This window comes from Neomonachus schauinslandi, chromosome 7 (assembly GCF_002201575.2).
Source record: "Neomonachus schauinslandi chromosome 7, ASM220157v2, whole genome shotgun sequence".
Taxonomy (NCBI): Eukaryota; Metazoa; Chordata; class Mammalia; order Carnivora; family Phocidae; genus Neomonachus; species Neomonachus schauinslandi.
Genome location: NC_058409.1, coordinates 138,048,236 through 138,075,298, shown reverse-complemented (window position 1 = coordinate 138,075,298; position 27,063 = coordinate 138,048,236). Strand labels below are relative to the sequence as shown.

The window sequence follows — 27,063 nt, the reverse complement described above, 5'->3', positions numbered from 1 at the left end:
AATCGTTTCTTTCCCTGTCTCTCGCCAGCAGCTGGAGAGCAGAGAACATGCTATATTCCAGGCTCCACAAACCTTTTCTGGGAAGGACCAGACAGTAAATATTTTAGGCTATGTGAACATTATGGTCTCTCAATGACGAGATTGTAACGCCTCATCGACAGCACATAAATGAATGGATAGGTCTGTATTCCAATAAAACATTGTTTATGGGCCCTGAAATTTATATTTGATGTAATTTTCATATGTCACAAAATAACATTCTTCTCTCAATATTTTTAAAAATATTTCAAAATGTAACAACTATTCTCAGATCATGGGCTGTTCAGAAACAGGCAGTGTTGGGCGCCTGGGTGGCTCAGTCGTTAAGCATCTGCCTTCGGCTCAGGTCATGATCCCAGGGTCCTGAGATGGAGCCCCACATCGGGCTCCCTGCTTGACGGGAAGCCTGCTTCTCCCTCTCCCACTCCCCCTGCTTGTGTTCCCTCTCTCGCTGTGTCTCTCTCTGTCAAATAAATAAATAAAATCTAAAAAAAGAGAAACAGGCAGTGTTTTATTCTGTTCTAGTAAAACCTCTACCCTGCACTCCAGACTTACAAATACACCGTCAACACTCAGCAAATGTTGGCTTCATAGATGACTGGTGCCCCTTCGGCTCAACTGGTCCCTGCTAGGAGAGATGACTGAAAGGGTCACCTTTTCTCTGGAGGAAACAGAAGTCAACAGCACGAGCATGTTTGGTCTGATGCTCTGTTAACCTCTGTCAACGTTTCTCCAAAAGAGCTTGAACTTCCCAAGGTCAAAGGAGAGGAAGGCAATGGGTTGTGTTTTCTCCCACATGAGGAGGTCTAAAGAGTTCATTTGCTTTGAGAGTCCATTTTAGACACTGCACTGAAGGGCAAGTAGCAAAAACAAGTCCTTCTCTTCTATTTCCTGGGTTTTAAAGGCAGCAATATCCCTGATAACCAACCAGGATAATAATCTTTAGAGAAATTGGTAAACATCAGTGTGGTTAAGGCATAGAAAAGCCTCTACTTTGTACCTCCAGAGTAAAGTGATAACAATGGAGTACTTCTCAAAGTATATAAAAGATGAAGATTTGTTTTTCCTCTGACAGTTCTGAATTACAAAGCGCCTCTCTGCCCCTCCCTCGGAGGGGCCTGACCGCGATGTGCTCAGAAGTGAGAAACGTAAAGATCAGAGGATGGACTCCTGCTTCGGACTCTTTCTAAGGGAAGTTGTGGCATTTCCTGGGGCATGATGCGGGCTGAGACACGCTGAAGTCAGGAAGGAATGATCGATGCTTGCAAAGGAATCCTACTCGGTTTAAGAAATGATTCCAAACAGGCTAGCAGAGCACGCAAGTCTGGTAGCAGTCATGGCCACAGCGGTACCAGACCCCGCGGAGTGGCCGCCCTCCCAAGCCAGCCCTCGGCCTGGGAGGAAGTTTGAAGGGAAACCCAGAAGGGCTCTGGGCAAGGCTAGAAGGAGGCTTTTGTCCTCCCTGCATTAGCGGCGAGACCAAGTTCTCCACAGTAGCCAAACTGTGGCACTGGAGGGATACAGATGCCCCGTCAAATTACTGCTCGGGAAACGGAAGCATTTCTCTTGGAGCAGAGGGGGCTGATTGTCTTTTTTACGTCCGGAGGGAAAACCGTGATATGAAGATTCAAAAAGGAAGTACTGGACTAGTCAACTCTCCAGCTATCCTGCCAACCAGTGTGTAACTTGAGCTGCCTTTTCCACATGCCCTATGATTCACGCCGATGCATCATATCAGTGCCTCCTAGGACACTGGGCAGCCACCAGCAAAGCCTCCTCCTACAATCCACCTTCTGGGGCAGCCCGAAGTGCCACCCACACAATGCTTTCGGTAGCTCAGATCCCAGACTTGGCGGGGGGGTGACTTAGGTGGGAGAGGGTGCAGGCCTGTGAAAGGCTGGATCTGGGCTCCCAGTGTTCTGTGATTTACAAAAATCTACATATATTTGGAGTCTTACCATCAACCTTGCTGACAATTTTGAGTGGGGTGGGGCTGCCCTGCTCGTGGGGCCCTGAGAAGAGGTGGGGGGTGGTATTGGCAGCTGGCATCTGTCCTCCCCACTTCCCGCAGAGGAGGCCCACCCAGATCACACTGGATTCTAAGGTCGTGGCTCTCCCACTCCACCAGGCATCCTCAACCCCTCTGTGCAGGACAGCGTCTACACGGGCCCTGAAGAACGTGGGGAACAGGACTGTTCTCTTGGTAATTGTACATTTTTCGCTCGGAACTTTTTGATAGATTTTATATCTATCCATAAATATTTTGTCTCTCTACAATGACCCAAAGGCTGCCCATTTTATGAACTTCGCCTAAATTTCTCTTTCAAACACACTCATCTGTATGGTTGATGGCCCTGCCTGATGACGCGAGAACCAAAGGCTCTCCTGTGGTCTCCAGCAAGCTCATTTTCTTTCTGCTCTAAATTATGGCACATTCCAACTTCCAATGCTAATTTCTTTCAAACTCCTTAAGTAAATATGCTGTTTTTCACTGAAAATACTTCAGGAAATATTGTCAACTTCTGAATCATGCTGAGAAGTGCCAGAGAGCATGGAAAATTTTAAACAAGAGATAGTCCAAAAGTCATTTTATATTTTGCTTGGAATGCATTAGAATTCTTTTTCCTGAGTTGATTTACTTTCTTAATCATGCTTTGCTTATGCTAATTGGTTTATATTTGTTGAAAGCGAGCCACAGGAAGGAAGACAACCTAAAAGCATCATTTTAGGAAGAAACAACCTGGGCATGAAATAGACCACTGGCCATCTGCAGTGAGAAGAACTCATCTGTGGTCACCGAGAGTTGGATTATCCTGAAATTCTTGGTCAAAATTCTTCACTTTTCCTCATATAATATCATACAATTAGAAAAGGTACATTTTAAGTTTCGTGTCAGTAAAAGGTTCAATCATGTGTAACTTTTAGCTGCTCTGCCTGGTGGGGTAAAAAAAAGCACAGTGAAGCAGTACCGAAAGTAAGAGAGAAACATGACCTTGGCTTTTTAACATGTAAACATACGTCTAATATAATCAAAGACCATAGGAATATTTGGTATTTATTTTTTGAAGTTCTATAATGAAATGTGAATATATTACCAATGGGTAACTCTACCTAGTTTATTTGAGTGTGCCCAAAAACCTTGAGCTAGACAGATCACCAACTATGAAAAACAGATTTTTCAAAACTAATAGCTATAAGAATTCACATGAATTTTTAAAAATTAATTAGATTTAGACTAGAGGAAAATAAAACCTGACATTGGGGAGTATGAAATTTCTGCAGAAGGAGCATTTTTTTTTTCAGTATTGACTGTAATTGGTACATTAAGAAGTTATTTTGATCTGATCTTCATTCAAGTATATATCAGGTTATTTTTTAAAACTCCCTAATCTCTGCAGTTTTCAAAAGCAGGACAACATAAACCATCATAATATACTTTATTTCGTTATTTCAAAGGAGCCCTGAGAGGGATTTTTGGTTTCTGGTGGGTCCGTGTGCGCGTCAACTCTACCCCGTGTGTTTGTGTTTTAACCTGGGAAAAAGAGTAATAGGGAGAACGGGCAATAATAGCCTCAGTACTTTAGCCACAGACCCAAATGACAGAGGAAGGCAATTTTCCTAAAAGCAATTTCTGGGAGCACTTTCTACATGAAAAAAGAGAGAAGTGAAACTCCTTGAGTGTTTAATGGTATCATAGATGGGAGAAACTGGTCCTGAGTTCCTTACATGTGCAGGGGATTGCGGGGTGTCCGAGAGACAGGGATCTCTGACCTTGGCCCTGTCTTCTGACTTCATGTTCAGGAAGAAGAGGCGGAGTATTTACAGGGCAGAGCTAGTCTGGGCCCCTGCCTACCACATCCCAATAGATGCCAGGCAAGACGAGCTGCATTGAGAGCAGGGCTCAGTGTGGATGTTCTTATTTTCTTAGGCAAAATTACCCCGCAAACCTAAATAGTTAGACTTTAAGGAAAGCACTCTAATGGTGTTAAATATAGCTCAAACTACCAATGAAAAGGTCAAAAAACGGATATCCATTTTTGTCAAGGTGTGGGAGAACGGGAATTGTCATCTGTTTGGGGGGAGGGCAAATTGGCAAAGCCTTTTAGAGAGCAAAAATGGGGCATGTACTTAATTACTCAGCCCAGACTTTTCACTTCTTGGAATCTTGCCTACGGAAATACTCATTGGCAACATTGTTTCTAATGGAAAAGACTGGTAACAACCTGAATATCCATCAGTAGAAGAAAAGTAAATGGTTGTACATCCATTCTAACAGGGAAAGATCGCTAGGTCATGTTGTTGAATGAAAATGACTTTTTTTCAACAATGAATAGTATGATCCCGCTTATATTAAAATACCTACGTGTCTGTATGCCCATATGCATGTTAAACCCAATGAAAAAGATCTGGCAGATACACACCAAAATGTTGGGGTGGGGGAGACCAGTCCACAAAGAGAATGACATAACAGAACAGGCAGTATGAGTGAAGTGGTCTTCTTTTAAACTTTATATATTCATAAAATGGGCTTATTTCAATATGTATATGTTTATACTATGTGGACAATTAAGAAAAAATTTTTTAAAAGAACAAAAGTGATCTAAGTTTTTAAATTTTATAAGCATATCTGGTCCCTCTCCTTGGTATATCAGGGAAGATCAAAACATTTTCCAGATATGGAGTTGGCACTAATTTATAGTGTTAGTGAGATTAGACATAAGCAATGCTGTCCCTATTTCAGGAATCCCACTAAAGTAACGGGGTTTCAGTCTTATTTTGTTGCTTCAAACAAGAAACAGAACGCACCTCATCAGGTTCAACCGGACGCTGAAATGACTTGGTAACTTTTTAGAAGCAAGTTAATCAAATGACTCCCTGTCCTCATGGCTGACTCTCAGTCATTTCAGTCATTACTAAATGTATTCCTCTGATGGAATAAGCTTCCTCTGAACCACACAACCAATGAAAGGAATAGCCTTCTATTTTCTCAGTGTGCGAAGTACAGAGTTAAGAACCAAATCCCGAGCCCACAGCCTTCCGCCATGCATTTGCTCTTCATCTCCGGGTTTGCTAATCTTCCTTTGTCCACTGTGCAAATCTCAGGAGGGAGCCAACACCAGCTTGCTTTGGTTATTCTCCCTAAATTACTGCCCTGGACTAACACAGCTCAGTGATTTAAATCCTTTATATTAGTTTCCCTGGTACACAATCATAGTTGGAATGCCAACTGTTTAAATATTTATTTATTTATTTATTTATTTATTTTTAAAGATTTTTATTTATTTATTTGTCAGAGAGAGAGAGAGAGAGCACAAGCAGGGGGAGCAGCAGAGGGAGAGGGAGAAGCAGGCTCCTCACTGAGCAAGGAGCCAGATGTGGGACTCGATCCCAGGACTCTGGGATCATGACCTGAGCCGAAGGCAGACGCTTAACGACTGAGCCACCCAGGCGTCCCTGTTTAAATATTTAAAAGAGCTCCCCAAGTATAATATAAAGTTATCTCTTTGTACTTCGAGTCCCTTAAGACACGTCTCCCTTTCATGGCTCTCTGTCTACCTCTCGGCCACCACCCGCACACCTTTAATACCCTTCTCTTAATCCTCTTCAGTTCATTCTTACTTTCTTCATCTGTCTTGGCACAGAGCTTCTTTGTTATTTAGGAAATGCCACCTGTTTATACAGGTCAGGGGAACTGTGCTAATCAAACCCTTACACATTTAATTTGAATCATCATCCAGGATCTGTGCTGTCCAATACGATAGCCGCTATTTATTTAAATTTAAGTTAATTTAAAGAAAATTAATTTTAAAATTCAGTTTCTCTTTCTCACGAACCACACTCAAGTGCTCGATAGCCAACTGTAGCCAGTGGCTTGTGTCTGTGGCACTGGGTACCAGATGGACATCTTTATCATTGCAGTAACTTCTCCTGGACAGCCAGATCCAGACATCTCAACTCTAAAAATACCTCGACCCCTGGGAGAATTCAAAACTTGAATGGCAAGAAAAAACTGAATCTTGGGAAAGCAGAAAGGGTATTAATTAATAATAATGAATAAAAGCAAAAGACAAATTCACTATGTGTAGAAATGAGTAAACAGATTTCCCCAAGTAAATACATTTTCTACAAATCTTTACATTTTCTCTTTAACAATCCAGCGATAATCTCTTCCTAAGCATTACAACCACTGGCTGGATTATAACTTTTTTTTTTTCATTCAGGAATAAGCTTCTGTGGATTTTCAGAATTATTTTTTAAACAGAACATTTATGAAGCTCTCAGTCTGCTCCTTCTCATTTAGGTATAAACAAGTTTGAAGAGCTTGAGCAAACAGGAATGTGGGAATGTTTCCAAGTACTTTAAGGCCCTCTGAATGGGAAGCCAATTTTACATCCTCCAACAGTGACAAGGGGGCCACCTCCCCACTTGCTAAGCATCTACTCATCTGTCAGTTTGCTTGGTTATCACTTCCCCTTGAAATCTGCCTGGAACCACCCCCACCTTGCAAGCAACACCCCAGCATTCATGTCTCCCCACTTTATCCAACTACCACCTCCTATGCATCCTTCCAGAACCGTGTACACCCCACCGTCTTCTCATTACCTACTGACACACCTGTCCTCCTCTGTGGCTGGGAGCTCCTCATGGCCAGGGAAGTGACTGACCCTAACTTGTATTCCCAGCACCTAGCACTGTGTCTGACACAAAGAAAGTTCTCAATAAATATTTACTAATCTGAGCTGAGCAAACTGGACCCAAAGTTATAAACATGCTTTCCACCCTAACTCAGACTCTTTTTTTTTTTTTCCACCCTAACTCAGACTATTGGGATGTGGTAGGCAGGGGCCCAGACTAACTCAGACTCGTAAGTCCTGCAGTGAGAGGTATTTGAGGTATAATCAATGTAACCTACTTTGTTACTGTCTACATTTAATTTAACAGACATTTGAATTCAATTGAAATGTCAGCAGAAGCTATTACTGGCTATGATCCAGTTGGCTATTGATAGCCTACATGTATTTGCTAACTTGACTATAGTAGTTTCTCAACTTCTTGAGAAAAAAATAAGATTTTCTCTGGGCCCAAATAGACCATTTAATGTGATTACCAAGTCACAGGAACAATGCTGTTCAATCTGAATTCTTAACATTTTTCAAAATACAAATAAATCCTTAAATGATGAAATATGGATTTAATAAGTCAAAATGTAATGAGAGGTACTGTCAATATTTAAAACTTCAATAAAAATTCACTCTCCAAAGTGTAAGCCAGCAAAATATCAATTGGCTTTTGTTCTTACAAAACTTAACTTTATAAAATGGGCAAATACCCAAATTTCAAAAGGGAAGCCCAAATATGTCATACTCTGCCAAAAAATCATTAGCTCATATGCATGTGCTTTTAAAACCAAAATTTAATAATTTTGATTAAAAGACTGGCATTAGCAATCAAAATTTAAGACCTAGTAACTCAGCACTAAATGCAAGCTGTGAAAACCAGGAAAGTGAGTTCCTAAACAGAATGTGTGTGTTTGTGTGTATATATATATATTCCTCTCTAGTGCTGTAATGATATCAAAGTCAAATGGACTCTTTCCCTCCAGGCTGAACTGGAAGCCTAATGGTTCCATTGTTTTTTCATCTCTCCTTTTCATATCAAAGAAATACCACATTTTTATAACATTGATGTTGAAGGACTGAATAAATACGATCTATCTCTGAACTTACTGAGGAATTTGTAGAACAATTTTGTGACTCTCCTTTATTTAGAGCAATACCCTGGAAATTATATTTGTATAGAGACTTAGCATTTCCAAATGCTTACAAGTGTATTATCACATTCAATCAAATTGTTTATATACCTGATTAGCGCAATTATTCAGGCAACATCTGCTCAGTTTACATATTACTCATGACATCCCCCCCCCCACCCCATGTCTTTTTCCTTCCTGGCCTGAAATGTGATCATTTTCTTTCCTATTAGTCTTGTACTAGCGGCAAGGGAGGAAGGAAAGGAGAGGAAATTCAGGCTAATCCTATTTTAAAATTTATAGAGTTCTTTTAGAAAAAAGTCACTGAGAATATTAAAACTTCTAGTTAAATTAAGGGTCTGGTGAGTAGAGGCATGAATTTAAATGATTTAAACTATTTTAATATTTGTGACTTATTCAAATACCTTTCATTTATAACTTCCAATTAATAACATAATTGTTTATAATCATTATTTCCTTTATTTAGGCTTGTGTGCTAGGGATTATTATTTCTGTCTTCATGGGTGAGGAAAGAGGACACGGAAAAACAGCACTGATCTGTCCCAGCAGGGGCCCAGATTGGAAACCAAGTCAGGGGATCCCAAATTGTACCATTCCCTGAAACCAGTGTTTCCCAAGCTTTAGCACGTGTGAGAATCTCAGTGGGCTTGTGATGCGCAGATGGTGGGGGGTGGGGGGTGGGGGGGTGTCCGAACCCTGAAATTTCTGATTTGGCAGATGGGGTGGGGCCTGAGAATGTGCATCTCTTAAAAAGCAGCAGTGGGGCCACACTTTGAGAACCAACTGCTATAAACCATGGCTGCCTCTCTCAGCTCTTTACAGCCCACTAAGCTGCAATGCACATCAGAGCAGAGAAAGTCTCCTCGAGACCCTTTGGGCCTCTACGTCCCTGCCCCCCACGGCCAACCAGACGCCATCACAGTGCCAGTGACGGGCACCTCACACACCCCACATCAGTGCTGCATGAGTGGGCTTCCGTTTTCTCATAGTCCGGGGGAAACAGCAGATTGGCCAAGAGAAACGTGTAAGTAACCTTTTCTGGTAGGATCTGTTTAAGCTAAAAGGTTTGATCCTTTATCTCGTCTAAGCCACTGAATTTATTAATCAAAACAAAGAAGCCCAAGACAGAAAGGAAAACTGACCCCTGGTCCCCACCCCTTCAAGGAGCATTTATGCCCTCGAGGAATCTGAGTCACATCGCCGCGAGCGAGGTAAGCCTTCCAGGAGTCTGTGGGTCCTCTCCCCAAATGCACAGACCACCACCACCGGCACTGTCAACGCTTCCCCGGCTTGCTGAAGAGGGGCTGATTTGCTCTCATTCCGTAGAAATGAATGACTGCCCTGATTTTGCCCACCCCCAATCATTTCCACCATCCCTCCTTCCTTTCTGTTGCAAAATAAGGCACCTTACATGGACATTATCCTGTTCATTTTTTCGGACTCCTTGGGAAGAGAGATGCTATGCATTTTTTGAGGGAAGTGGCCAGATTGTGACACCCCAGATAGGTAAGTAGTTGGAGAACCAAGATCACGTGAACCACAACATTCTATACGAGATCCCACTGATGAAAATATAATAGCTGCAAGAAATGGATTACTGACAGTTAATGTGTAACGTCATGGTCTTACCTATGCACACTAGATCCATAAAACCATACATTCCATAGCAGATTTGAAAAAGGATGTCCTTCCTCTGCCACACTGCATAGGGGCTGAAGGCTGACCAAAGGAGCCAGGTCACACTCGCTATTAAGAACAGGGATCCTAGGATTACAGCAATCATCTGAACTTTCTCAACCAGTGTTATAGAAATGCTTTGCCACTAAAAGAAAAACAGAGGCATGTGAGAAAAAGGTGCTGCGTTTAACTTGAAAAGAAAAAAAAAACCACATTTTCAGCCCCATGTTTCTCTCCATCATGTTAGACCCTTTTCAATCTGATCAGCCCCCACATGACTTTTTCCATTTCATCCAGGATATAAAAAAATTGACAAGCAGATAAAGATTAATGAGTTGCCTTAGCTTCATTATTTTCCATAATTCACCATTCTGCAAATTTAATCTAGTTTTATTCCAGATAACAGTACTGGGAGTGAATGGCTGAAGAATATTTAGTACCTGGGATCACGTTATTATCTTTCACACATGCATGAAATTAAATACACTTTGAAGATATGTGTTGAAGACTCCTCTACTTGGAAACTTATTTTGCTCTTTAACGCATTTGGCTACTGCAAAAAAGGGAACTGTTTCTTGTTTTTGCAAAAAAAAAAAAAAAAAAATGTAAGCAACAAATAAATAAGTTATGTAAGAACATCAGTTAAAAAGTCGTTAAAGTAACACACTAGAATTTTAAGGGAACTATTAAGATTGTACATTACCTGTTATTGGTACATTTCATATACTCAGATATCACTGAACTTTAATTATCTAACAGGTAATCTGTGAAGCCATTTTTGTCAAGATTTAGAATTTGTAAACAGAGTACCTTTGAAATTCACAAACTGTGTAAATACCACACTGTTCAATGGGGGGAATAATTTGGTATCCTAAGTATCGGTATTTGGGAGGATTTTACAGTACAAATGATCAAAAGTCTTTCAAGTGTGTTATCAACTTGAAAGAATTAATTAGTCATGTTCTCCCTTTTGCATAATTGAGACAGAAACAAAACTAGAATTGCTATTACGGTTTGTCAGTAAACAATGAAACTCAAAACAACCTGCACAGTTTCATTCTGTGTGAAAGAGCTCTGTAAAAACAAGTGAGCTTGAAAAATCAGTATCCACTGGGTGAATCTGGTATTTCCTTAAACTCTTTACTTACCTTTAAGTCTGAATATGTGCATCCCAAATGGCAAGTCTATCACCACCCTTCCCTCTCTCCCTCACTGCTTCTGTCTCTCATCATAAATAATTTACTTATCATATTTAAATATGCCCTTTATCCTGCATATTCATGGATATTGTTAAATTCTACATTTGTTAAGGATTAAATATCAAAATGCATTTGAAATATTTAATTCTCTAAAGTCATTTATTTTTCCTTTAAAAACTTCAGAACCAAATGATAGTTTGGCAGAATTCTATAAGAAGGGTATTTCTAACAATTTTAATATGCAGATTCACTTGCTGAAAAATGGCTTTTGCTTTTATAATTCTGGATGAATAATAATTAAATTTGTCAATATATCTTATCATTACAACTGAATCAATTTATTTCAATTATGTATTTGAAGTTTTTTTTTTTTACTAGTTTCCTGACATAATCTTAAACACATTAATTTCGAACTGCCTGGCAATGGAATTTAAAGCCATTTTAAATTTGGTGTCACCGAACAAGTATAAAGTGTCACTATTTCTTGGTTTTTAGTCTCAGGGTTCATTGAAATCTGCATTAAATACAACAACATGGTAAGCAACACAGAAAACTACTTCCAGCTAACATCCATCCCAGATGGATGCTATCATGTCTATATGCATTGTTACTCTTTATCAATTTATTAATTACATCAGATAGATGAAAACAAAGCATACTTCTAAACTTATGGGGCAAAGGTACACAAGTTATTATGTGTGTGAGAGAGAGAGATTTTCACATGGTGAGCCATCTGTTTCAAAATACATAAGCCTGAATCATAAGAGTCTTGGGTAAGCAGCAGTGAGTTAGGAGGATTTATCAAGAATGGTACGGGGCGTCTGGGTGGCTCAGTTGGTTAAGCATCTGCCTCAGGCTCAGGTCATGAACTCAGGGTCCTGGAACTGAGCCCCGTGTTGGGCTCTCTGCTCAGCATGGGTCCGTTTCTCTCTTGTGCTCTCTCTCAAGTAAATAAATAAAAATCTTAAAAAAAAAAAAAAAACAAACAAAGAATGGTCTTACTGATATCTACTTTCCTTTCCAGAAATCCTTTATGTTCCACATTCATCCTGTAATTTTAGTGGAGTTAAATTTGGACAGCTCAATATTGTACAATTAATTATATTTAGCTTCAGTTAGGCTTACTAATTAATTGATCCAAGACTGCCTGCATGCCAATTTAGAAAAACATGGTGGTCACAGGCATATGTGATGAGGTCCTACTAAACACTCAGGGGTTCGGTGAACTGGTCAGGATGGATGGATGAAGCTGAGGTGTCTCCTGGGACACAGGAAGTTGCGGGGGTTCACATCTGAGAGTGAGCCTGACTGCCGGCCACACTGGGCCTGGAAGCTTCTGACACACAAAGCTAAGGTGTTCCTTGGCAGGGAAGGAGAATGAGCAAAGGGGCAGACTTACCAGGAATAAGAAATACTGATGTTTCACACTTGTTTGAGGACACCAAATTTAAAATGGCTTAAAATTCAAATACCTGGCAGGTTGGAATTAAATGTGTGTTTTAAAATTACGTCCTGAAAGCTAGGGGAAAAAAGAGAACAATTCTCAATTTCAGTACACTGAGATGCTTATTTATTATTATCATAGGAATTATCTTTTGTGGTAGACATAGGAAATAATTTGAGATTTTTGAAGCTTATTTCTCAAGAAGGATAAACTGCTCAAAATCTACAATAAACTCCCTGAAATTTCTGGTTTTATACCACTCCAGTAATAACGCAAGTATGCCAGTATGTCTAAAAGTGCTGTGATGTTCTTCATACACTGATGAATCTTAAAATCAGCACCATTTCACTGAATAGCTAAGTAGGGCAAACCATTATTGAACCAAAATCATTAAACTGATTATGAACATAAGGATTTTCCCTTTGAATGCTGATATCATGTTGGTAATTTCTTTGCCCATTATATGATGCTCTTTCTTACTGTTACCATTATGCGAAAAAAGTGGGATTATTCACATTCTTCCCCTAGGAAAAATAATGCTGCCTTCCACCACTAGGAAACACCCACATGACGTTTTTGCCCTGGGAGGTACACATTATCTAACGGGCTCAGCTTCAAGAAGCTGTGTTAATGGACCATTAGCTTAGACAATAAAAATAGAAGATGAGTCTCTCGGGGCTTCTCTCTCTATCCCAATGGTATCCAAGGCCTGGATTTCAGTCTGTAAGATATTTCTGAATCTTGAACAGAATTTGTCAACTGCTGAACATACTTTTCACCTCTAAAACTTAATATGCATGGATGTATGTATACAGGTATGTGTGTATGTATGTGTATGTGTGTATGTATTTATTTAAATTTCTTTCCAAGTTTGGAAACATAAGTCCTATAACAATAAGCAGATTGACTCTAAATAATTGCTATTATTTATTTCTTTCCATAATATTTGAATATGTTTGGCTTTTATATTCCTGAAAAGATGTTCACTTCTACAAAAATTATTGGATGTGGGGCGCCTGGGTGGCTCAGTCGGCTAAGCGGCTGCCTTCGGCTCAGGTCACGATCCCAGGGTCCTGGGATCGAGCCCCACATCGGGCTCCCTGCTCAGCGGGAAGCCTGCTTCTCCCTCTCCCTCTGCCTGCCACTCTGCCTACTTGTGCTGTCTCTCTATCTCTCTGTCAAATAAATAAATAAAATCTTAAAAAAAAAATTATTGGATGTATTGTTAGCAAAAATAACAATCTTCTGAAAGTTCATCCTCATTTGGTTTATAGAAGTAATTTAAGGATTACAGCCTATATTTATATAGGATCAATATGTCCCAGGCACTTTTCTAAGAGTTTTTTTTTTTTAATTACTTTAATCCCCACAACAACTCTGTGAAGAAGGTATTATTATTATCCCCATTTTAAAGATAAGTAACCTGACGCAGAGAGAGGTCAAACACTTTGCCCAAGGTTACACACCTATTAAGGATGAAAGCTGAGATTTAACCCAGGCAGTCTGGCTCCTAGGTTCATGCTTTTATGTTATATTTATATTATATATTTATATATCCTTGAACAACACAGAGGTTAGGGATGCCAACCCCCCACACAGCCAAAAACCCATGTATGACTTCTGAATCCCCCAAAATGTAACTAATAGCCCACTGCTGACCAGAAACCTTAGCAATGGCAGGGCCACATGGGTGGCTCAGTCAGTTGAGCATCTGGCTCTTGATTAAGGCTCAGGTCATGATCTCAGGGTTCTGAGATCAAGTCCTACATAGGTCTTGGGCTCGAGCTCAGCAGGGAGTCTGCCTGGGGAGTCTTGCCTCTACCCCTCCCCTCCCACTGCACACACACACTCTCTCTCTCAAATAAATAATAAATCTTAAAAAGAAAAGAAACCTTAGCATAAACAGTCAACTGACTCATATTTTGTAAGTTATATGTATTATATGCTATATTCTTACAATAAAGTAAGCTGGGGGGGGGATGCAAATAAAATCATAAGGAAGGGAAAATACATTTACAATATCGTACTGGATTTATCCAAAAACATCCATGTATAAGTGGGCTCACGCGGCTGAAACCTGTGTCGTCCAAGGGTCAATTGTACTATATAATAGTTCTACTGAGCTCTGATGACAATGAACTACAATACACCCCATCTTTGCAGTGACACCACGGTTTTCCTGGGAACAGCTTCAAGTCTGTCTTCTCTGGTCTCCTGAAATAGCTTTGCAGCTGGACTGCTAGCCATGAGTCATTCCCTGATACCAAGTGGCACCCCAAGCCTACGTTCCTAATGAAAGGAGCCCCGTGAAGGAAAGCTACATGTGTGGCTCAGTACATATTCCCAGCGCCTGGCATCTGTTGCAGGAAGGATGAAAAGAAGGGATAGAGGGATATGACGAGGAAGAGAGGGAAGGAAGGAGGAAGGAAGAAAGGGAGGAGGGGAAGGAGAGGGAGGGACATGTACGCTCCCCAATTCTGCTTAATCTGCCTCCCTGTATTATCCCAGATGCCATGTACTTTTCATTTTGGTCCCTCTCTGCCTTTGAGCCTGTTCCTTTCTCAGCATGCTATGCCTTCCTCCCTTTTCTCACGGGTGGAAATCTCTCCCCCATCCGTAACTTGCTTTCATGCCAACTCTTCTAAAAAGCCGTCCCCTCCTCTCCTCATGCAGAATCCCTCTGTCCGGACCCCATAATCGACTGTTTGTATTTCTGTTGAGTGCAGATTTCTTCTTGCATCCCAGATGACTATTTCCCTGTTGTCCACAGACTGTAAGTTTCACGAAGGCAGAAGCTAAGTCTCACCCAGAAAATACTTGACTCCTTGTTATCCTGACTTCAGTTTCCATCATCTATCTGACGGCCACAATCTCATTCTCTGCACACCCATTCTGTCCTTCCTACGGGATCAAGTCCCAGCTCTGGCCAAACCACCACTGAGTAGAGAAGTGAGAATTTAAACTCCGATCTCTTTCCAAAGCCCAAGTTCTTCCTAAAATGCCCTTCTCTCTGCCTACATAAACTGACATGTCCTACATCTGAAAGCAAAAACAAACTGGGCATAATTATACCACTCTAAAAGGTGTTGTTGTACAGTTAAGGAAAAGTCAACATATGCAAAAAGCAGTCGAGCAGAGCAGAGCCAATGCAATGGGACCAACTGTTTTCTAAATGGCGTTCTCGAATGAATACTTCTTCAGTCTGAATGTTGTTAAATGAATATTAACATTAAGAAGACAATCTCAGGGAGATAGATCTCTTTTATTTTAATGAAGTTTGAAAGGAATTAAATAAATTCACATTGGAAATTGTTTAATATTCTCATTATACACAGCTGTTCAGAGATGCACCAAGTAAGGTCCACCAGTCCTAAAAAGACACAGACAATGTACATGGCCCAGAATTGGGTATCACTGCATATGAGGGTCCATGTCAGTGTGGCATTCTTCATGGGAAATTAAATAACTATCCCAATAATTACCACAGACTTCTTTGAAACCATGGCAAAATGGTTGCCTTTCCCACTGAAATCTAATTAATTAGCACAGATTTATAACTTCCTTCAGAGAAAAAAGGATGAAAGAATAAGCTGGGAATTTTCTTTAAAGAAATGATGGGAGCCCAAGCCAAGGTAAGACCAAGTCATCTCCTCATATAAATCACTTCCAGCCGGTAAGACAAGAACTGGAGAAAGGCATATACTCCATCAGGCCTCCGGGAAGCTATTTAGAAAGATGTACCTGTCATTCCGTTGTCTGAAATAGTTAAGGCACCTTCTCAATTTAGAACCCAATTTCCTCCCCGAAAATAACACACACTCAGACGGAATGAAATTGAACTTAAAGAAAGTAGATTCGTTCAGTTTGCATTAAATCCTTCATTCTAAAGTACTGTTTCACCTTTGTTTTTAAAAGGCAAGCCAGATATGAATCATAAGCTAACAGATTTGTAGTATGATGATTTATAGCATGCAGAATGACAGGTGGGATTACTTACCAGTGTCACAGGAGAGAACACCTGCTCTTAAGAAATGTTCTCTTCAGAAAAATGAATTTAGCTAAAACCTATTTTCAATCATCTTAGATGGTGTTTAAATTGAACCACTATAAGTTGGGATTTGAAATGCTGGCAGAAAACATCTCTATGTGTAATCAATCTGACATGAAGATAACAACATTCAGTTAATTATATGCCCGTTCTTTGTAGAGTTGTATTTATAGGCTGCATATTAAACATGACTTCATGGTTTGGTATGGGTCCTCTCTGCTAGAAAAACATCTTCAGAAACTTACCAGAGATGAAATAAAAATTAGAGCAAAAAAATTTGCTTTGCCTGAGAAAGGTGAAATTTTTTTTTTTTTTGAGAAAGGTGAAATCTAAACAACTCAGACGAAATAAATAGAAAAACATGGAACTGCTTCTTTAAAATAATTAAGAAAAACTGATAAAACTCTAGTAAGGCTAATGAAGAAATAAAAGAGGAGATATAAAATGACTGCTCCTACAGGTAAAAAGAGTAATAAGGGTAAATAATAAACAACCTTATGCCAATTAAGTCAATAACACAGACGAAATAGATAAATTATTTGAAAAACGTAACATCAAAACTGACTCAAGAAGAAATAGAATGTATGACTAACCCTTTACAAAATAGTTGAACTTATAATTAAAAGCCTTCCACAAACAAATGAACAAACATCTCAAGGACCGATGGTTTTACTGGAGAATTTTATCAAACATTTAGAAAAAAAAATAATATCAAAGTTACATATACTCTATTAGAAATAAAAGAGGACAGAATAGTCCCCAACTTATTTTATGAGGTCATGCAAAACCGTGATACCAAAACCTGAAAAAGAAAAGAAAATTATAAAAAAAAAAATTCCAGGGGCGCCTGGGTGGCTCAGTTGGTTAAGCGACTGCCTTCGGCTCAGGTCAGGATCCTGGAGTCCCGGGATCGAGTCCCGCGTCAGGCTCCCTGCTCAGCAGGGAGTCTGCTTCTCCCTCTGACCCTCCCCCCTCTCATGTGCTCTCTCTCATTCTCTCTCTCAAATGAATAAATAAAATCTTTAAAAAAAAAAAAAAAAAATTCCAGACTAATATTCCCTAGGAGCATAAATGAAAAAGTAATCCTCTCCAAAATATTAGCAAACCAAATCCAGCAGTATACAAAAAGAATAATGCATACTGAGTGAGTGGGGCTTATCCTAGGTTGAAATGTTGATATAACAAAATGTCAATCTATGTAATTAATGATATTAAGAAACTAAAAAATAAAAGAAAAAGAAAAAGATCCTCTTAAAAGATACAGCAAAATTGTATGACAGACACTCATTCAAGATGAAAACTAGGAATAGAAAGAAAACTTCTTAACCTGAAAAGGGCATTTACAAAGACTTAAAGCCAGGATCATACTTACTGGTGGGAGGAAAGGAAAAATGCTTTCTCCCCTAAGATCAGGAACTGGGAAGAGATGTTCACCCTTATTACTCCTATTCACTAGGAACTAGAAACCCTAGTCAATGGAATAAGTCAAGGAAAAAAAGGTATAAAGATTGTAAAGGAAGAACTATAAAATTATTTCTATTTGTAGATGACATGATTATCTATGTAGAAAATCCTAGGGAATCTACAAGAAAACCTAACAGAATTAGGAAGTTAATTTAGCAAAGCCTCAAAATACGAGGTCAATAAACAAAGATCAATTGTGTAAAATACCAACAGCAAAAAGTTGGAAAATGAAATTACAAAAAACAATACTACATAAAAAATACCATAAATCACAAATGACTTAGGACTAAAACTTTTAAAAAATAATCTGCAAATCACTGCTGAAGGAAATTAAAGAAGACCTAAATAAATGGCACTTATGAAGACTCACTATTGTTCAGATAATTATTCCCCCCAAATTTAGGTTCTACAGTTAAAGCAGAAGAAAATAGTATCAGGAAAACAATGGTTTCTTGTTACTGTCTACAGTTTCAAATCAGAGGCCACTGGTTTAGAACGATCGCTAATCAGTTGATGTTAGCAATATAATTTTAACTCACAGTGATTAAAAAGAAAAACAAATCTCCAAATCGTTGGTTGCAATTTCCACAAGAGTTCAGCAGGAAACCCTCTGGACTTACTTTCTTGTAGGGAACAATCTTTCCCACTGTTCCCTTGGCTGGTCGTAATGCACATCCTGCGAGGCACCACGTCCTGGCCACAGAACATCATTTTGTTTAATTAAGATGCCTGGAACTAGATCACATGACCAAGACCAACAGAACAGCAGAGAAGTGGATGGGCAACTCCCCATGTGTACTAGGGGATGTCCTGAGGGTTTCATGTGTGTACAGAACTCAGAGCACCAATGAAATTTTTTTCTTCCAGAAATCTAGAAATCCCAAGAGGTTTGACAAGCCATGTCCCAGGACTATAGAGATTGTACTCAATATGGTTTGCAGCGCAAGGAGAAGAAATTGAGCACTTCAAGGTTAAGGGCCACCTTGGGGGGGTCCTGGGATGAGTGTCAAGGACTAAGTGTCTGGGACCTAAGATTAAACGAAGTAGGAGAGAAATTTTCTTTCCCTAGAATAAAGCCCCTGGAAGAAGATGGCCTCTAAGACTTCACTCTGGTAAGGAGGTTCTTCCCAGTTTTCCTCATGACAATTAGGCTCGATTGTGCTAGACATAAGAATAGGCAAGGCTACACTTTGACTTCAGGGTCAGGAGAATAAAGTCCTGGATGAATTGGGACAAAGATAAAACTGGTCCAAGGCCATAGAGAGCACCAAAGGGACCACAAATCCAGAGCTAGGTAGGCCAACATGACCAGAGAGTCTGCAAAGTTTGAAAATTTAGTTCTGGCGGCTGGGGGCAGGGGAGGGGAGGAAAGGAAATGAATCTAAAGTAAAGGTTTGGTTACTGAGAAGCAAAACCAGCCGAGCCCAGAGATGTGGAGTGGGAAGGGATGCTACATGGGAGGGGCATCTGTGAATGGCCAGGGACCAAGACGCTAACTACACAAGTGAGATGAGCCTTCTAAAGAAATGCGTGTCCAGAAAAACCCCTGGAATAAAAGCTGTCCTGTATCTCGATGCCAAATCTTTGGAATAGGAAACTAAGTCCTGAAGAATATCCTATTTGGCTGTCTCCAGACTCACAGGATGATAGTAGATCAAAGGAGTAGAAGGTGTGAAAAGTTTTCTTATAAGAGATGAGTATCCTTTATTGGAAAGTTTTGTCTGAGAAAAATCTCTCAAACGACTATTAACAGAAGCAATGACTTTTGAACTAATAAGCATTACTTTAGCAACTATAGGGCACAGAATCCATGAGAAATACCAAAGATTCTGGATCTCACTTAAGATAAAGTATATTGATTCTCCCCCTTTTTCCTTCTTAATTCTTCCAGAACTGTTCCCTATCTCATCTCTCAATGTTCTCTCTTGTTCAATTGTTTTGATTGTTATAGAGTGTCATAATTGTCAAAGGCTTGTAAATCCACATTTAACAATCCAAAAGTTAAGATAAAAATACACTTTAGCTCTTCTGTGTTCAAGACCTTATATTGCCTTTTCCCTCTCTGTGTTAATTCTTTCTGTAACAAAAGCAGGTGCTATCCATTATTTCAAATCAGGGAAATCTGCTCCAAGTGCCAACTGTCTAACAGTGTTAGTCTTAGTAACTATATTTTGCCCCATATGAATCAAAAGCGTGTCTGTATATAATCCATTTCTAGTTCATTACTCTTTTCAATATTCGATATTAATTATGTTTAAACACAGATTCCCCTGGAGATTTCTATCTAAGTATTTAGTAGGTGGTAATGACCATATTTATGTGTTTTCTCGACAAAGAGTTGAAAACTACCTTTGTTAAAGCTTATTTAAACTCTCGGTGGACTGTTGCTGTTTTCAGTCTAGAGTTTGGAGCAGATTGTCATGGAGAGAAACTATCTTCCCATTTGAAATACTTGAGTTCATGTCACCCAAACACTATATTCTGGTGGTCAGAACAGCGCCCTTGGTAATTAGGGACCAGAGCATGAGGAATATCACCTCTTCTGTGGAATTTATGCAGTCTTAACTAAGTGACTTTCTCTTAGCTATGGAGAGGCAGCATAATGTGCTGGGACAAACAGACGGCTGTGAATTGGCTCTAATAACAAGTGAATTATTCTTATAAGGATCTCCAGTGTTCTCTATAAAATGACATTTGACAAGGTATCTCAGAAGAATTCTGTACTGACACTCCATGCTTTGCTCCCCTTCCTTAATTGGGTTCTGGGGACTGAACGAGTGGCCATAAGACCATGAAGTCAAGAAGTGGCAGTGTCAGGAACAGGGAAGACACAGCCCATCGCACTGAGTACTGAACGCAATGTCTACTACATGTAACTGGGCTTTGCCTCAGTTCTTGGCCGGGGAAGCCTCACCATGAGATGACACCACCAACATAAAGGTGTGCACGGAATGGCATCTGCTTTAAATTTCTGATTTGTATAAGTGTATCCCTTCAACATATACTTACCAGATGCCTGGTACACGCCAGGCCCTACAGCAGTTACTAGGCTGAGGAAAAATCCTATTCTTATGGGAATCACTATCTAGGTATTAAAAAGAAATGCAAAAGGCTTTTAGGACAAGGCAGCAGGTGAGCTGAGTTTGAAAGGATGGGCAAGAAGCATTTGCCCAGTGGAGGGTAGGCTAAAGATGTGGGGAGAGATGGGAAAGGCAGACAGGAAGAAGCATGTGCAAAGGAGCTGACACGTCTGGAAAATAGTGAGATTTTTATTGTTGCTGGAGAGTAGAGTCCATGTGGGCAAGTGGTGGGAGCCAGCTCCTGAGGGGCTCCCAGGATTGGCTGTGGAGTTTGAGTTTTATCCTCTCAGGCAATGACTATTAGACAATCACAAGGAAGAACCAGGTCTGAAGATGACAGGATGTCTCTGAGGGGTTTACCTGCCTGGCTCTGCTCTTGCTTCTGGTGTTTCCCAAAGAGGGACACAATGTATCCCATCCCACATGCTCTTCTGCCATGTGGCCTTGCCCATTCCCGTCAAGAAAGAGCATCGATTTCTCCCCTCCCTTGAGTAATGAATGCTCTAACCAGCAGAATATGGCAGAAGTGACCCTATATCAATTCCAAGCACAGACTTTAACTGTCATGCAGCTTTTCTTCTAAGAAGTGTGACCACCTCAAGACTGCCATGCCGTAAGAATCTCAAGCCATGAGAAACTGTGGGTAAGGACGATGTCATGTGAAGAGGGAGACCAAAGAGCACTGAGGCACTAGACATGTGAATGAGAAGCTATCTTGGAAGTGGCTCCTCCAATCCCAGACCCTCAGCAGATACCACAGTGATCACAGACGAATCACCCAACTGAACCCTTTCCAAACCACAAAATCATGAGCAAAAGAAGATAATTGTTTCAAATCACTAAGTATCAGGATAAGATTTTTCAACAGCAAGAGATGAGGGGAACCCCCCCTTCACTGATCACTCTTTGCATCGTGGTAACTGCGGGAGCAACAGGCTAAGAATCAGAAAACCAGACTCTTGGTCTGTCATCAACTCATTCCAGTTCCCCAACTTCTCGACCCTCCTCACCCCCACTTCTAAAATGAAGATTTCAATTAAGTCACCTGGTAATGCTCTATAATTCCCTCAAATACTCCTTTTTACTATGTAACTTTACCTTCCCACTGTGCCTTTTACACCTGCCCTTCTCCCCCCCTATCACCAAGGGGTCCTAAGACAAATTGTCCTTAAAAGCATGAGGATTTCTTGGGGGTAATGGAAATGATCTAAAATTGGAATGTGCTGACGGTTGCACAAGCCAACGCATTTACTAAAAATCACTGAATTGTGCATAAAAAAATAGGTGATTTTAATGGTATGTAAGCTATGCCTCAATAAAAACTTTTTAAAGATTTATTTATTTATTTTAGAGAGAGAGAGAGCTAGCAGGAGGAGGGGCAGAGGGTGAGGGAGAGAATCTCAAGCAGACTCCCTGCTGAGCGTGGAGTCTGACATGGGGCTTGATCCCAGGACCCTGAGATCAGGACCTGAGCTGAAATCCAGAGTCAGATACTCAACTGACCGAGCCACCCAGGCACCCCTGAATAAGACTGTTTTTTAAGCCCTCAAAAAAGAATCCTTAAAATAGCAAAATGAGTGAAATCTTTTCAGCAATTACTTGCTTGGTTGGTGTATGCTCTTTTATTATAAAATACTTGAAATGAGTTTAATTTTTAATTAAATATAATTCCTAGTGCAACCCAACAGAGAGGGGACCCATAACGCCATTTACCCAAATTCACTCTGCTCAGCTTTTCAATTCCTAGAAAGGTACACACTGGATAAAGAGTTTAGATTCTGGGTGAGATTTGAATACAGGGTCTGATATTTCCACCTCTTTGCTATATGACTTTGGACAAGACCACAGGGACTCCCCAGCAATCACATCTGTGTACACCATGTTATCAAAGCAGAGATACACTGCATAATCAGAAGCCACAGAAAGCATAGAGCAGGAGGTAACATGTGCTCTGGGGTTTGGAAGCATTAGGGGAAGTTCATTAGGCAGAAAATAAGGTACCAGACAGAAGACCCAAGTACCTGCCATTCTTTAGCTTTAGATCTGCTTCACCTTCACCTTATCATTCACTCACTTTTCCTAATAGTTTTGAGTTCTCCTCTTACACTGAGTTTTGCAAGCCAACGGCAGTCAAAAATGACTCGCTTAGCCATTAATGTGAATAATCCAGTATAACATCTGGTTTCCGCCTTCAAGTAGCCCACAGTCTCTTGAGTGATTAGCCCAATGCATGGCAAGCAGGGGGGCAACAGGTACAAACAATACAGCATGTAATTAAGCCACAAGCCAAGCGGAAGGGATTGTGAGTCTCATGGGGGGGGGGGTTTGGTGGATAGACACCGATGCAAGCTAAAGCAATCTAGAACGGCTTCCTGGAAGAGAGAGGCTGGCCTGTGAATGGCAGGGAGAATTCGGAGATGTGAAAATCTGAGCTAAAACCTTCTAGGCAGGAGCAACTCGAGCAAGGCTCCAAGGCAGGAGAATGAACAAGAGAGGTGCCCAGTTTTTAAAAAGGGACTGGGAATGCAGGACGCCGGAAAAACTGAGAAGTGAAAAGTGCTGTGTAACACCCAGCAGTATGACTCATTTTCTCCCTGTAAGTCCTATTGTCCATGACTATCTGTTTACACATCTGTCCCCCGACCCACCTCACTGTGAGCTCTCTGCAGGCAGGGCTGGACCTTCCCGATGTCAGAGTCTTTGTCACTTGGCAGTATGGTGACATGCTGGCAGAACTCAAGAAACATTGGGTCAATAATGAGGTTAGGTTTTGCTTTTTCTCTTTATGTGCGTGACTTGTTCTGACAGCATGAAAAGATCCCAAAAGCCACTTTGACTTTCTAATTAGAGTGCGGTTCTCAAGCATGGATGATTTTGCCCAGGGGTCATCTAACAATATCCGGAGACATTTTTGCTTGCCATTCCTGGAGATGGTGCTATTGGCCTCTAGGGGTTAAGGGGTCAGGGATGCTGCTCAACATCCTACAACCTGTAAGTCAGCCCCCACAACAAAAAATTGTCTGGCCCAAAATGTTGCTAGTGCCAAGGTCATGAAACACTCTTCTGGTCTATCACACTTAAGACTAAAATAGATGCTGTGTTTGGACTGTTGGTGCTTTAGTTGTATTCTCTTCTGAGCAAAAGAAACGAGGGGGAAAGAGGGGGAAAAGGCCTGACTCTTTTCAAGATAATTGCACTTAGTTTCCTGGGAAACTGAACAGCAGAGACATCCAAGGTGTGCCACGGGTCAGCTCATCAGCCAGCAAACTACATTACATGGTCACTGAGTCTGGAAAATGTGTGAGAAATGGTGCAGAGAGGATGATGTCAGACGGCGACTAATGCGCTGATACACACACGGTGCCCAGTTAAACACAAGCACACACTCTCTGTGATTCTGTAGGCAATCAGCTACATGTATATATTAGCACTACATGCTAATTTTTAAAATGAATGAGAGATGATTCAATAAAGCATTGATGAAGGGGGGAAAGGCATGTTGCTTAAGGAAAGATTTCTTTATAACATGGGAGAGATAGATAGGGATGGATAGACAGAAGAAAGGGAGGGAAGGAGGAAAAGGAAAGGAAAGGAAAGGAAAGGAAAGGAAAGGAAAGGAAAGATAGGTGGGTGATGGACAGATGAATGGATGGATGGAAAGAGAGACAGACTGAGCTACCCTCATCCAAGGCCATGGCCTTGGTCACTATAACATCCGTAATGCTGTATGGCCTTCCCACATAGTGTCTCCATACACCGTAATCACCCAGATTACTGGAAACTGTTGGCCTTTTCTAGTTTTGATTAGGAATTGGAAAAAAGCTATCCAAAAAGATTAGGATGGTGCTAATATTCTGGTACCAACCTGGATTAGGCCACCTTTAGGCCTTGGAGAGAGGAACCTGCCCTACAGACTAAACTCCTGTGTTGTAGAAGGAATAGCCCTTTAGACGGGAGAGAAAGGCAAAACAACCTGGTTCTGAGAGCAATGGTGAGCACAGAAGAAAAATGTGTCCCCCGGGGACCAAATTCAGCCTAGCCCAGCTCTGAACACACACAATTTAGAACTTGTCCTCATAAAAGCACATTTGGAAGGAGGCAGAACGCTCCTCAGAGGCCCTTCATTTTAAGGAAGAGAAGAGAGTGGTCCAAGCAGAGAAGCGGAACATTGTGGCAAGGCTGCCGAGCTGGCCAACGGGTCGGGAACACGAGCACCAGCATGGGTCCTCGGCTACGGGGACTCCGGACGTACCCCGAAGCCTCGCCCTGCCAGGCTGGCTCATCTTCTCATTCCTGTGCGCTCAGTACGATTCACTCTTCATCCTGCCGCTTAATAACTGCCACTCCAGGAGAGCCAGCCCGCTCTACTTCTTACGGAAGTTGTATCTGGAAAACATTCCTAAATAATGAGTGTCGCAGAAGGAATGAATAAGAAATTATCCTCCTGACAGGTGAACTGGCTTTGAAGCCACTTTACTAATGAACAAGATTTGTCTGCCAGAAGATGCAAAAGCAAATTTTCTAGCGTTTTCCCTCCCCGGAAAGATGTAGAGTAAAAAAAATCAACTAAGTGTTTTGAAGATAAGCAGAGAGCTTGAGGGAAGCACTATTGATATTTTTGGAAATCATATTACCATACTGTTGCTTTTTAGGAGGTTATGTCCCTAGTGAAGGGTAATTTATTCTTCAACAAACTTCCTTGACAAGTTTTGCAACCGAAAGTAGGAGCACATGACCAGAGAACACAGCATGCTTTGCAAATAGCAAAATAAGGCAACTTGTTACCGCCACATAATTAATAAATTATGAAATAGCTATGATAACATTAAATGAGCCCCTCACTAAAAGAAATAAAAGCCTTTATCTGGGCATTTTAGGGCAAAGACCAGGAGAGGGCGGGCAGGCGTTGGGTTGTGGTGGTGGGTCCAGAACTTGGAAGGTCCTGTCTGGATACCTGCCAGGGAAGAGGAAGGGGACCTGGGGGGGGCAGAATGGTTCCCAGGGAAGGACAAGCTCCAGGTGCAGAAAGAAGGAGCCCAGAAGGTCAGATCTGTTCACTTGCAGAAGCCCCAGTGGCCTGGGACGGGGAAGAAGCGAGTGCAGCACAGAGAACGGCTACTACGGTGGTTCATGGTGTGATCTCTGGAAGCTGCTCCCACTGACATTGAAAATCCAGGAAGGTGAGAGAGTGGGCAACACAGCATGAGGCCAGTGTACGTCCCGGTAGCTGGGGCCCATGAGCGAAGTGTCTCTTGTGCAGCTGCAGAAGCAAAGCTCTGTGTGAACAACTCGATGGAGACAGCATCTGTGTAGTGTGTGCGTGTGTGCGCGGCCACGAGCCTGTGTCCTCCCACCTGACGATGGCCAGTGTCAGAAGCCTCAATGTAGCCGGACCTCAGTGAGAGTCCTAACTGCCATTTTCTGTATAACCTGGGAAATGTGCTGGACATTTCAGAGCCTCATTTTGCAAAACAGGGATAATAATACTAATCTGTAGAAATGCTGTGAGCATCTCAAGAGATAATTTTTATAAAATGCTTAGCAGCATCCCTGGCACATAAATGCTCCGTGAGCAACATCTAGCTATTAACTGTGAAGAGGACGGACTTCCCAGAAACTCACCAGCTGAGCTCTGAGTGAGAGCAAGCCCAGAGACGGTTTATCAAATGCACAAATACAGCAACAACCCCCCTTTTTTTTTTCCAGAACCATCAGTGTTAACTTATCAGTGAAGTCCCATTTGGGGACTATATTTTCTTTCTGGTTCTCTAGAAAAACTGGGCAAATTATATTCCTCTATTTTGTTACTAATTTATAAAATTTTAGAATATATGCAATTTTAAAGGCCCTCTTTAAAAGACAAAAGTGATACTGCAAAGAATTTTTGGTTAGGACACTAAAGGAGCTCAAAGTCACATAATTCAGTATTTGTAAGATAATTTTTTTAAGGGGGAAAGGGGAGAGGGAGAGAAAGAGAATCCCAAGCACACTCCATGCCCAGCCCAACACAGGGCTGCATCTCACAACCCTGAGATTATGACCTGAACTGAAATGAAGAGTAGGACCCTCAACTGACTGAGCCACCCAGGAGCCCCAGTAAGATGGTTTTCCACAAATGAATCATTAAATCATGTCACTGACTTAGAGGGATCAGAAGTACTGAAGAAGACCATTCATCCCATGTACTTTTGCCTCTTTCCACCAGTGACACAGGGGCTAGTAGTTGCAGGTGAAGAGCAGCATCGTCATATATGAAGTGTACAATCACAATACAATATAATAGAACCACATAATATAAAATGGATATTTATTTGGAGTAGAAAATATCAGAGGTTAAAAAA

At 41.0% G+C, this 27,063-nt stretch overlaps 1 protein-coding gene across 1 annotated transcript in view; it reads right to left on the bottom strand.

Moving 5' to 3' along the window:
• Positions 1-27,063, bottom strand: part of MARCHF11 (membrane associated ring-CH-type finger 11) — a 98,971-nt gene that overhangs the window by 13,993 nt on the left and 57,915 nt on the right. The window contains exon 3 of the mRNA XM_021702531.1: positions 9,440-9,632. Within this exon, the coding sequence (XP_021558206.1) occupies positions 9,440-9,632 (193 nt within the window). The remainder of the gene's footprint in view (positions 1-9,439; positions 9,633-27,063) is intronic.